General features: G+C 40.8%; 2 protein-coding genes across 2 annotated transcripts; both read left to right on the top strand.

Annotated features, from left to right (window-relative positions):
- The first annotated feature begins 2687 nt into the window (after window positions 1-2687).
- Window positions 2688-6296, top strand: LOC140219394 (uncharacterized). The gene has a single exon (XM_072289165.1). It carries the CDS (start codon window positions 3603-3605, stop codon window positions 5721-5723), a length of 2121 nt encoding a protein of 706 aa, XP_072145266.1. The 5' UTR covers window positions 2688-3602; the 3' UTR covers window positions 5724-6296.
- On the top strand, window positions 6295-11931 carry LOC126524695 (uncharacterized; the record flags this gene model as incomplete). Its single annotated transcript, XM_072289166.1, has 6 exons — window positions 6295-6517; window positions 6915-7271; window positions 8769-8989; window positions 9060-9219; window positions 9573-9669; window positions 10040-11931. Coding segments are annotated over 6 exons (1086 nt in total), but the record flags the coding sequence as incomplete, so codon positions are not given.
- Between the last annotated feature and the right edge of the window lie 702 nt (window positions 11932-12633).

Raw genomic sequence — 12633 nt, 5'->3', positions numbered from 1 at the left:
TGGCAACGATGAACGGTATGTCTTCAGCCATGGTACATGAATGTCTGGTAATAACAGGTTATAGCTTTAAAAAACAACAGTTGGTAACAGTGCACCACGCTTTATGGCGTTCTGTAATAATCAGCTTTTCGATGTTTGAATATATTACACAAGCCAGAGCCATCAAAATTCTAGAGTGTTTATTTTTTTTTGCGATAGCTTTTTGTTTTCCTAATGAACCAGCTAGCCCAATTTGCCACTCTTCATTATTGTATTCTCGTTGATTAAGTGCTTGGGGAATTGCATGGTCTGCATGTTGGCAGTAGTGATGCAGCTGCTGATGAACAGTTGCAGTAGCCAAAACATGACAATATTTTACAGGACTTATGCACAGTTTCGGGTCGGTGTCCTTACATGTAGCGAAGGGCCCTACTTAACCACGTGACTGCCTTGAGTGGGTGATCACAGTGAACAAACAGTGCTTCACTAGCAGATGGTGAAGAGGTAAAGCTTCTCAGTCTGTATGCAGAGGCATAGAAAGCAGCTGAATGTTAAGTGAGCAGTTATGCTACTTGATACAACAGCAACATTTTCACACCATGCATCTGTCTTCCTCACTTTTTTTCTCCTTTGACTCAATGTAGCTGGTGCAAGTTAATCCGTTAACTGTGGCGGCATGACTAAGACACTATCTTTTTTCTGAATGAAACAAGCAAACTCTGAAATCTTATTTTAACAGTGTATTACGGTTTGAATCAAGGACTCCAAACACTATATATGAAGCCTGTTCTGATAGTCTTCTTTGCTGTCGCGTGCTGAAAGCTACACAGGTTAAACTACTTTTACACATTTCGACGTGCGGTGGTTGAACTAGCACCCAGTGAAGAATTGTGTCTTCTGATTTTGCAATATGTGCACTGATGTTTAGCTGTTTTTGTTCATGAATATGTGGTTTTAATAATGGTAAATCCATGTTCTTACTTGAATAAATTCTCAGATCTGTACTCACTTTTGCTTAAATAATATTGCTGTATTGTCATGTTCTGATATATTGCTGTAGATCTTGTACCAATAGCGATGCTTGTCCTGTTTCCTTGCTTCCTGTCAGTGTGCCATGCCAGTTTGTTCTTTTTGCACAAGCTCACTTGTGTTCTGTCACATATCACAACACTTTTGGGATGAATGCAAAAGTGCATAGTCTAAAGAAAATAGCTTCATATGAAGTTGTAATATGATAAAAGCATGTGCCAATTAGACCTGGTGTTCTATCCAGCATCTGTGAGCACAAATGGGCATGGTGAAGTTGGTACTTCAGTCTGCGTTCTTCCTCTTATGTGCTTGTTTAAATGTGGCTAAAGTTGCTTGCTTATTCTTTAGATAATGGAGTGTAAAATACACCCTAGTCATGTTTGTAGTCATGTTGCTTGTGTCTTGTCCTTGTTCCTTTGTGGATAGATGCATTAGCGTTGTCATAATTTTCAAATCAAGTATGCACCAACTAGCCCAGAAAGTAGCTTTAATGAAATCACGTTGGTAGTGTCTAATTTATGGCATTCACAAACTCAGCCTGACATGTTAGAGCTACAGTTAGTATTCACAGTCTTGAAAGTGCTTTGTTTTGCTTTTGTAAATAAACTTTATTACAACAGTAGGAAGATACCTATGAAGAAAGGAGTCAGACAAGTAGACACAATCTCTGCAATGCTATTCACTGCGTGCTTGGAAGAAGTATTCAAGCTATTAAACTGGGAAGGTTTAGGAGTAGGGATCGACGGCGAACACCTCAGCAACATTCGATTTGCCGATGACATTGTTCTATTCAGCAACACTGCGAACGAGTTACAACAAATGATTGAGGACCTTAACAGGGAGAGTGTAAGAGTGGGGCTGAAGACTAATATGCAGAAGACAAAGATAAGGTTAAATATCCAGGCAAAGGAACAAGAGTTCCAGATCGCTAGTCAGCCTCTAGAGTCTGCGAAGGTGTACATCTACCCAGGTCAACTAATCACAGGAAACCCTGACCATGAGAAGGAAATTCACAGAAGAATAAAAATGGGCTGGATCGCATACGGCAGACATTGTGAGCTCCTGACTGGGAGCTTACCATTATCATTGAAAAGGAAAGTATACAATCAGTGCATTTTACGGGTGCTGACATATGGCGCAGAGATTTGGAGACTGACAAAGAAGCTTGAGAACAAGTTAAGGACCATGCAAAGAGTGATGGAACGAAGAATGCTAAGTATAACTTTAAGAGACAGAAAGAGAGCAGTTTGGACAAGAGAGCAAACGGGTATAGATGATATTCTAATAGACATTAAGAGAAAAAAATGGCGCTGGGCAGGTCATGTAATGCGCAGATTAGATAACAGTTGGACCATTAGGGTGACAGAATGGGTACCAAGAGAAGGGAAGTGCAGTAGAGGATGGCAGAAGTCTAGATGGTGCGCCAAAATTAGGAAATTTGCGGGTGCTAGTTGGAATCGGTTGGCGCAGGACAGAGGTAATTAGAGATCGAAGGGAGAGGCTTTCGTCCTGCAGTGGACATAAATATGATGATGATGATGATGATGATGACAGTAATCCTGTTTTGGATATGCATTAAATGTTGCACATCCGTCTCGCAAAATTTGTAAATGTAATTTTGTATAAAAGAACTGGAGCACACCTGCTACAAAGATGGAGTGATACTTTTCTCATGCAACTTCCCCAATGTACCCTAGTAGCACAGTATGTTACTGCAACGTTGCAACAACATTGCCAATGTTGTATTATGTTGCGCTAACATTCTTCAACATTAGATAATGTTGCTGCAATGTTACCAAGCAACATGCTGATAACGTTGCTCTAAAGTGGTCTTTTTCACATTGCAGCAATATTGTCAAATGATGAATAAATGTTGAACCACCTACGATGACATTGCTATAACATTCATGCTATAGGCTAATTGTCTGCCCTCTCGGGCTATTTCTGAAGCCCAAATAGAAAAGCCGGTACCAGCTAGATCACTTCTCCTCACCATTACTACATTAATTTTTTTTTTTTTTTGCTTCGAGCGCAAGCTTGCATGTGGTGTGCATACAGCTGGCGAGCAGTGCAAGTGTACTTAACTATGTCACACTGATGTAAAAATATATACCTGTATCGAAAATATTTCTAAACAGCTGAAATATCTGTTTTTTTATTAAGCAGGCGGTCTAAATAAAAACTGCCGAAAAAATTGAGTTCTGGTTTCACTGACGCTCCGCAGTCTAATGGCCATGGAGATCATCACAAATCCAAATCGCGGTACAGCCGAGAGCCCATTTCCTTCTTCCATGCCTTCTTCCATGCGACAGCCAGCCCTGCGACGCGCGCTCATCTAAAAACGTGCCACTCAGCGGCAGTCGTGTCAAAGTCCGCGTTTTTTGTTGTTCTAGCATAGTTTTTTTTGCAGTCGCCGTGCCTGTGCTTTTTTTCTTGTAGCTTCTCTGCAATTCAACTGAAATGGCGCAGGCTTGCTCCGAGGATGACCTCAGTGGTAAGTGATTTCTACTCATTGTTGTGCTGTAACACGTGTTGGTTGGCACAAATTTAGCCATGCCCTTCGTGATGGTTTTAAGTGCTACATTCGTTGCATCATGAAGAGAGTGAAGCGTTCACTAAGTGAAGTGTCCATTCGGCAACGACGCCGAAGAATAGCAGAGGCTGTTCACGGCGAACTAGAAAATTGTTTGGCCGTTGTTGATAATGGTCGTGACAGCAGATTGTGCGCATCAGGAGCAGAGCAGGATCAATACGCCTTTTTGTCGCATAATGTCGTTTTATCCTCTTTATCAGTGCCAGGCGAGGACGCAGATGAAAGCCGCAGTTCCAACTTGTCAGATTTTGGCACCTCTAGCGGCATCTCTGACATAGGAAGTGCAACGTCAGACTTGTCGCGGATTTCTGACGATGACGAGTTGGTGGAGTGTGAAGATAGGATGACACCTGAGTCTGGTGCCGCTACTCAGTGTCTAGAGTACGACTTGCGTGTATGGGCTATTAATAGTAAATTGCCTGCTTCACACCTGAATTCCCTGCTTAAAGTGCTCAAGCCATACCATCCAGAGTTACCCTCGGATGCTAGAACATTGCTAAAGACGCAGAGGCATACTGATCTGGCAGTGATGACCGGTGGTCGTTACCACTATTTTGGAATTTCTCGTTCTTTGGAAGAACATGTTGCACATGTTCCTGCAGATTGTCGGACATTGTCACTCATTGTGAACGTAGACGGCCTTCCGCTCTCCCGCAGCTCGAGAAAGCAATTCTGGCCGATTCTCGTGCTTGTAAAGGAAAGTTCACACTCCTCTCCATTTGTTGCTGCTCTCTATGAGGGTGACAGCAAGCCTGGAGATGTGACCTTGTACTTAAGTGATTTTGTCTCCGAAATAAGGAAGCTGCTTGAGGAGGGCCTTATGTACAATGGCAAGGTCTATGCTGTGAAAATCCATGCATTTGTGTGTGATGCCCCAGCAAGGGCTTACATCAAATGCATTAAGGGCCATACAGCCTATTTTGGATGTGAAAGGTGCACTCAAAAGGGTGCATACTCTGCACTTGACAGGAAAATCATTTTTGATTCCCATGACAGTCCCTTGCGCACTGATGAAGATTTCAGGAGCTTTGCCCAAGAACATCACCACCATAGCGAGTCTCCGCTGCAGTGTTTTGGTGTTGGGATGGTCACACAGTTCCCACTAGACTATATGCACCTGGTTTGTTTGGGAGTAATGAAGAAACTACTCATTTGTTATTGGGCTTCTAAAAAGCCATCAGCTTCAAAAATGTCATCACAGTCAAAGCTTCATGTATCCACGATGCTTGCTAGTTTTAACTTGTATGTTCCAAGTGACATGAAGCGCAGGCCACGATCACTGCAATTTTTGGAGCAGTGGAAAGCGGTTGAGTTTAGGAACTTTCTACTGTACTATGGACCACTTGTCCTCCAAGGAAATTTGGAAAGAAAGTTTTACGACCATTTTATGAAGCTTAGTGCTGCTATTGCTATCCTTGCATGCCCAGATTACGCAGTGCACAACGTGGACTTGGCGGAGCACCTTCTTCAAGAGTTTGTAGCTGAGGCTGGCTCCCTATATGGAAAGGGGATCTATGTCTATAACGTGCACTCATTGTTGCATCTAGCTGACGATGCCAGAAGATTTGGCCCTCTTGATGACTTTTCAGCCTTCGTTTTTGAAAACTTCCTTTATAAACTTAAGACCCTAGTAAGGACGAAGGCTCGAGCTCTTCAGCAGGTTATCAAGCGCCTCAGTGAGAAACGCTTTCTTAGTAATGTTTCCACAGGTTCTCTCAATTCATACCCAAGACTGTCAGGAGAGCACTCTAATGGACCTGTGCCACCAGGGTTTCAAGGCAGACAGTACTCTTTGCTAGAGTTTGAAGGAACTGTGCTAAAGCTTGGCAGGCTGGATAATTGTGTCCAGCTTAAAGAAGGTCACATTGTATTAGTAACTAATATGTTGCAATCGGTGTCGGGGGCCAGCATCTGTGGGCACTATTTCACAACTTTGGCTGACTTGTATTCGCAACCATTGCCGTCTTCAGAGCTCCTGGTTTTTGCTGCTAAAGACCTTTCACAAGATCTTTCTGTGTGGCCTGTTGATGAAATTAGAAATAAATGCATGTGCTTGCCAAGCGGAGGAGATAATTATGCAGTATTTCCTCTATTGCACACATGCCATGGTTTGGTCCACTGAAATGAATGGACTAAATGAGACAAGTATAGCCTGTGCTGGTATACTTGCTAATTTAAACTGTTCATTTCATTGGACCTGCTCTTCTCAAGGTCATGAGATTGAATCCTTGCCACAGTGGCTACATTTTGATGGAGTGAAAATGTGTGTGATGTCAGTGCATGTTATAAAGAACACTGAGTGGTCAAAAATTAATTGGCAGCCTTCCGCTTTTGTGTTCTAAAAAATCCATGTGCAGCTTCGAAATGTTAAACCTCTCATTCCACCATATCATTACCTGCAGTACAAGTGTAGCAGTTGCATTGCTGAATAATAGGAAAGGCAATATTTTCGGGGATCACTGGTTGATTTCGTAAAATATAAAACTTGCCTATCAGGGTAGATAAGGCACATGAATTGATTCACAATGACGTGAGTTTAAAGGCGGGCGAGAGGCATATAGTGGAGGGCTGCTGATAAATTTTAACCACCAGTGGTTCTTTAATCTGCACTGACATCACTCGCCACATACATGTTTTTCACATTTCACCTTCATCAAACTGCACCCACCGTGGCTAGGATTCCATCGCATTAATTCAGTTTTCTTTGTTTTATAATTTCAGGGGGGAAGACATACAGCATCGTTCTTTTTGAAGATGAAGATGAAGTTTCCGTCGTGCCCACTTCGTGGATTTCAGAAAACACAGTTAGGTGGCCACCATTTAAGAGCACCGCAAAGATAACTACTGCCATCAAAGAGCAACAACCACCATCAAGCGACTGGACTAGCTACAGATGTCGAGTGTTGTGGACATGTGGTAAGCTTCTTGCCCAAGTTTCTAAAAACATGTTCAAGTTGGTAGCTTAAGTTCGTGTACTATCAGTAAGATCGGTAAATTTTTGGCAGTATTGTTAGCTAAACTTTGAGCTTGAAAGTTATCTTCGTTGAACCTTATAATTAAGGTATCTACAATTTGTTTACTCTTAGTACCAGAACTGGTTGCTTTTGTATTGAAACTAGTGAAGGTGGCAAATTTTGAGTAGATGAATATACTAAACATATTAATTTGGACATGTCATTTTTATATTATGCTGTTATTTCTTTCACCACTCAGTGTTCAACAGTTCTATAAATTTTTTTGTTTGTCTTTTTAAAACTAGTGCTTTGCATTTCATTTCTTTTTGGGCAATAAATATTACATTCATTCTTTTTAGGCAGCTATGAAAGTGCTAGACAAAAAGAGCAGCAAGCAGAATTCACATCAGATTTGGCCTCAGATGTTGAAACAATTCAGCAAAGGCGGAAGAGGCGGCCACCAGCGCGCCTGGAGTCTTCAGATGAAGAGAGCATCGACTTTCCTGTTCCTCTACGAGGACAGTGCTTTAATTCTTCGCAACAAACTGCGAAGTTTGTTTCACGACCACCACCGCCAAAAATTGTGAAATTTTCACGGTTCAAGCCCCAGTCACTTGCTTCACAGGATCCCCAGATACAAAAGGCCCCACCTAGCCGGGAAGTGGCTTTAGATGATGGCGATTCTTTTGCTGAAAAAAGGAAGCTTGACCAAAATGGTAGGGGCTGCTGTCAGCCTTTGGAATCATTTATTATGCTTGCGACATGAGTTGCAGGTCGCAAGAATTTGTCCAACTTTATGTACAGTCTGGTCAGGTGCTTTTTAATTCTGTAAAGGTTATAGAAGGGCTATAGTTGATTATTTCATAAGTGGAGCGTATAGATAGACGACAGCAAACCTTTATTTCTGGCCGCCATACAGGGAAGGTGCAGGTTGCATGATCATGCGAATGTTTCTACATTAGGCACTTTATAGACAGTGTTGCTCTAACATTGCCTTACTGAATGTGTTTAATTTTGGTGATGCATCTGTTGGTGTCATATGCAGGTGCCTGCCGCATTTGTGAGCTTTACCGTAGTAGGATACAATTTTAAAAAGAAGTTGGTAACACTGGGCCATGGTTCACATTCTCTATATTACTCTGCTGGCCAATCAGCACAGTAAATGAGAGCAGCTTTTAGTGTTTTAATTTATCAAGCAAGCATGAGCATCAAAATTCTTGGTCTTATCATTTCGTCTGGTGATTAGCTTCTTGTTTAGGTCACAAAAGCTTTAACAGTTGACTACATTTTTTTGCAGTGGAATTCGGTGTGGGGGTCCCAAATGTGGGCGGAGCTTCACTGCACTTAGGTTGCATCCAACCATGGTGTTACAATTTAGCATGGAAAAGTTGGTCTGTTCAGTTGTAGCAGCCACATGATCACATATTGGTCATTGCCATAAGTTAATCTTATTTAATTTTATTCATTTACTTAAATATTCTACAGCTCCATGTGGAGCTATAGCAAAAGTGGGAGTGGAATGTAAATAGTAAGTCTTCAAAGTGCAATAGGTCTTTAATTTATTTCAGTGCGTTTACAAGCAAATATGTTCACTGTTATTGTAGATCCCCTAAATTTAGTCAATACTTTTTGGGAAAACGCACTTATGTTAACAGTAGAATATTTGCATATGTTTAATTCACCATTTTTAAGTCTGACTGTTGAATAATTTGTTTTATATCTGCATTTCTTATACCTTTCATTGCAGCACGAGTACTCTGGCTGTGTTAAGGATCCTGTGAAGTTACGTGTGCATGTTTCTGCATGGTGTTCTTGTATTGGAAATGCAAAGTGTTATTCATGCAACTTAAGTTAGGCCCTTTGCAGATTATTGGTTAAAGAAAGAAATGGCAGGAATCCTTTATTTAACTGTTACTACTATTTCTTAGGTGGATTGCTTTGCTTGTAGAAAGAATGAAGACATACTTAGGTTACTGCTTACATAAGAAACATATTTAACAGGGATAAGCGGGCTAGTTGGTGGTCGTTAATGGAATGCATCATGTAACCGCACTGAAAAACAAGGGACAAGGAAGGAACACACACGCCTGTCTTGTGTGTTCCTTCCTTGTCCCTTGTTTTTCAGTGCGGTTACATGATGCTTACATAAGATTAAAACCATTACAGTGAAATGTTTTAGCTTGGTCAAGTTACTTTTCTCTTCTTTGTTTTAGCCATGCTTGGAAAGTTGCTCAAGGAGGTGAAGGGAATAAGAGCTCAGGTAGATGGCCTGGAAAAATCCATCCAAAGGATAGAGCAAGCCATCACAGAAAATAAACAACCGTGTGCACAACCTGTCAGCAGTGCCATTCTTGAACTGCTTCCCCTGGCAACTCATCAGAGGCTGGAAGAATTGGAGTGGCAGCTTCATGATGAAAAAAACAGGACAGACCTCGTAAGTTAAATTTTTGCTCTGCAAGTACACATGCATGAAATTTTATGTGGATGTCTTTTTTTTTTTCTAGATGGCCCATTTATCGCGAATCGGTGGCACATCAGTGCAAGATTCTGTACGCAAAATTATGCGGAGATGCATGTGTGACACGTTGGCCCAGGACTTTTCTCTGACTGGGAGAAAAGGAAAAAGGCCATTTATTGGGCTATACCTGCTCCAAGTCCTCACAGGTGCTATATTTATATATCTCTCATGTGTAGCATGCATACGCACATTCGCATTTCAGCATGCCATGATTTTTAGCTGTCAGTTAACAATGCATAGGCTTGAAGCACTGAATGCATTTCCTGTGTAAGGAACATAAGCAGTATATTTTTTTATACTGATAGCATGGGCTTTTCCTGGCATGCCATCACCCTGCTGGTTTTCTGCTTTGCCTATTATAGCGAAGGGTGATGAGGCCGTTGTTCAGCACAAGCCATGAGGCTTTCTCTTATCTTACTTTAACCCTCTTCTCCAAGCCAACCAATGTAGCCTTGTCTTTGATGATTCATTCTCTTTTTTTTTTTCATTTGTTTTTCAGAAACGCTGAAAAGCAATTTCGCACAGGCCACGGAGTCACAAATACATCTTTCGATTGCCGAATGGCTCCGTTATGCACCATCAAGACAGAAGAAACGGTAAGAGACAGTTCAGTACTTTAATGATTGGCAGTTATAGATCAGCAATTTAGAGGCGCCAACACTAAATATTTCCTAATAAATATGTGCATTTTATTGCATGCATTACTGGAGTTTAAATAACCTCTGGTTTTAAGTTGGGGGCAGACAAAATAGGAAGTGTTTTGTTAATTTGGAAGATATCTTAGTGCAAGTATATATGTTATTTTACTTTTCCTCATCCTTGATCCATATTTTTGAGCAGTGTCAGCAACCTGCACTTAATGTTGCACTTTTTGTTGTTAGAGGTTTTGCTATTGGAAGTGTGTCCACCAAGATGCTTATGATAGAAAATTTTTGGTTCTTTACATATTTATTTATTTTTTTGCAGGGATGCAGCTTCGCCTTTGATGTCATGAATCAGACCATCATCATGAGCAGCTGGAGGCCACCAGGGGACAAGGGGACAAGAAGTTTCTAGATGTGCTGAATTTTTGAGGCAAATGTTGACAGTACTTTAAATTTGTAGTTTTCCAGTGCAACGGCACATGGCCAAACAAGGGATGAAGGAGACTTGGAAGAAAACAGTGCAGCAACAGGGACAAGACAGAAGACTGTACAGGTGCTGACTAGCAACTGAAGGTTTATTGAAAAGGAAAACATAAAATATACTCCCTTTACAACCTAGAGCACGCATGGTCTACACCAACAACTCTGATAAGCTGTCAGCTTCAGTTTTGGTGGTCAGCTACAACAGTTCGCAGTGATGAACGAGGACGGATGGGGTCCGCAACACATGCGTAATCACCCCATCCGTCCTCGTTCATGACTGTTACCTGTTGTAGCTGACCACCATGACTGAAGTTGACAGCTTATCAGAGTTGTTGGTGTAGACCATGCGTGCTCTAGGTTGTAAAGGGAGTATATTTTATGTTTTCCTTTTCAATAAACCTTCAGTTGCTAGTCAGCACCTGTACAGTCTTCTGTCTTGTCCCTGTTGCTGCACTGTTTTCTTCAAGTATGTACAAATTCGCTTATCTCGCCGTTTTACTTAAGTTGGGAAGAAGGATAAAACATGGCGCTCACTGACAACTGGTTATTTAATGATGCAGACACTACTTAAATGCCCTCAGTCCAGCGCAGGCGCACACCGTACAAGGAAAAAGGAACATATCACAACTTTATCACAAAAAAAACGTTAAAGAAACACTATTTCTATGTTATATAATGCAACTGAAGTATTGCTCACATATTGTGAACCAGCATTTTTAATATAATGCGCCTCTGTCACTTCACATGTGGTTTGTGGTCTGCTTCTGCTAATGATTTTCACACTTGAAAATCTGTGTGCAGTCACTGCAGTGCTCGACAAATTTGGAACCTGCCTTCATTCTTTGTTCAAACTGTTCAAAACATTAGCTATGGTTTTTGTTCCTGAGTAGCCAAAATAGGCTGCATGTGTGCTGTTTTGTAGATTGTTGCAAGTTTCTTTGTAAAGTAATTAAATAATATAATCATATTTATAAAGTAATTAAATAATATAAATCATATTAGTGAAATGTAAGCTCACATGGCACATTTTTCAAGCTGTGCTAATGTGTTCATGTAATATTAAGTGTATTATATGTCTGCTTCCTTTTTCTAAGTTATATTTGTGAAACTAGCTGTATGCCAAGCTAAAGTGCAGTTATACAGCAGTCTGAAGCCTGATGCTAGTGTAGTTGATTCAGTTCTTGACAAATAAAATAGCGTTATCAGAAACAAATGATGGCTACTTGTGATGTGCACCCATATATATAAATCATTCTAATTGTCAGAATAACCACGTGCAGTGGTATCTTCAGGTTACGGCAGCTTGTAGCATCTAGATGATCAAGAGCACTAGTAGAGAGCTGATGAATATTACATAAAGAACTTGTTTAGAGTAAGCGGTCTGAAAAGTATGGAAAAACAATGTGTTGTGCTGTGCAGCCTTGTAAGTATTTGTATTCTATAGCACAGCACCGCATCACTGTGTAGCAAGGAGTAATGGTCAGTTGCTCATTCTTGCGACCTTAAACTGCCGTAACCGTTGTGGTATGAGGATACCATTGCAGACTGTTTAGCCTTTCACGAGATTATTTTATTGACCAGCAACCATTGATAGCTGAAATATTTCAGTGATTTAGAATGCGGTCTCAAAGTTTCTGAAATGTTATGACAGCATTGCGGCAATATTGCAGTGACATTGTCGTGGGAACGTTGCATGTGTGCAAATAAAAAGTTGTAGCAATGTTGCATTTATATTGTCTCCAGAAGTTGCTTTAACATTGACTGAAAGTTGATGTAACATTGGAGCAATATTGTCTCAACGTTGTCTTATGTATGTTGCGTTAACGTTGCAAAAAGAGGACGCTAGCCACGTTAAGGCAATGTTAGAAGCTAACGTTGTGGCCACACTGAGGCAACAAAGCGTGCTACTAGGGTAGTTTCACAGGCTAAGTAATGCTGCTGTGCTTTGAAAACGTGTGCTTTAATTTATGTTGAAACATGTTTAGGATAATATATGTGCATACAAGCTGTAAAAAGTTTTGATAATTGCACAGTTTACACGCTTCATTTTTATTTGATACTCTAATATACCAACTGTGTTTGTTAATCTGTTCACGTGGCAGGCAATGCATTCAGGGTTGTATATTCAGTTCATTTTAAAAACGTCTCTTCAGGCGTGTGGGCACCTGCATGTGTGCTATTTCTAACATGCTTTATCAGTGCCTCAATCAGATTCCTGTATGTCATATGATGATCTCTACCTGGGTTTAAAAGACTGATACATCATGCTATTTGGTCTTGTAGGCAGCACAGTGAGATCTATCTGCTGCCTGCCAGTCTGGTAAAGAGTTCTATGGGTCAGGTACGAATATATATCACTCTTAGAAGGACCCATACAACCTATACATATTCCTAAGAGACCTGTAGAAATTTCTATCAGTTTTTTTTGCTAGG

The sequence above is a fragment of the Dermacentor andersoni genome, chromosome 7, assembly GCF_023375885.2.
Source record: "Dermacentor andersoni chromosome 7, qqDerAnde1_hic_scaffold, whole genome shotgun sequence".
Classification (NCBI taxonomy): domain Eukaryota; kingdom Metazoa; phylum Arthropoda; class Arachnida; order Ixodida; family Ixodidae; genus Dermacentor; species Dermacentor andersoni.
The sequence above is the reverse complement of the archived record's forward strand: the minus strand, read 5'-3'. Positions and strand labels throughout refer to the sequence as shown.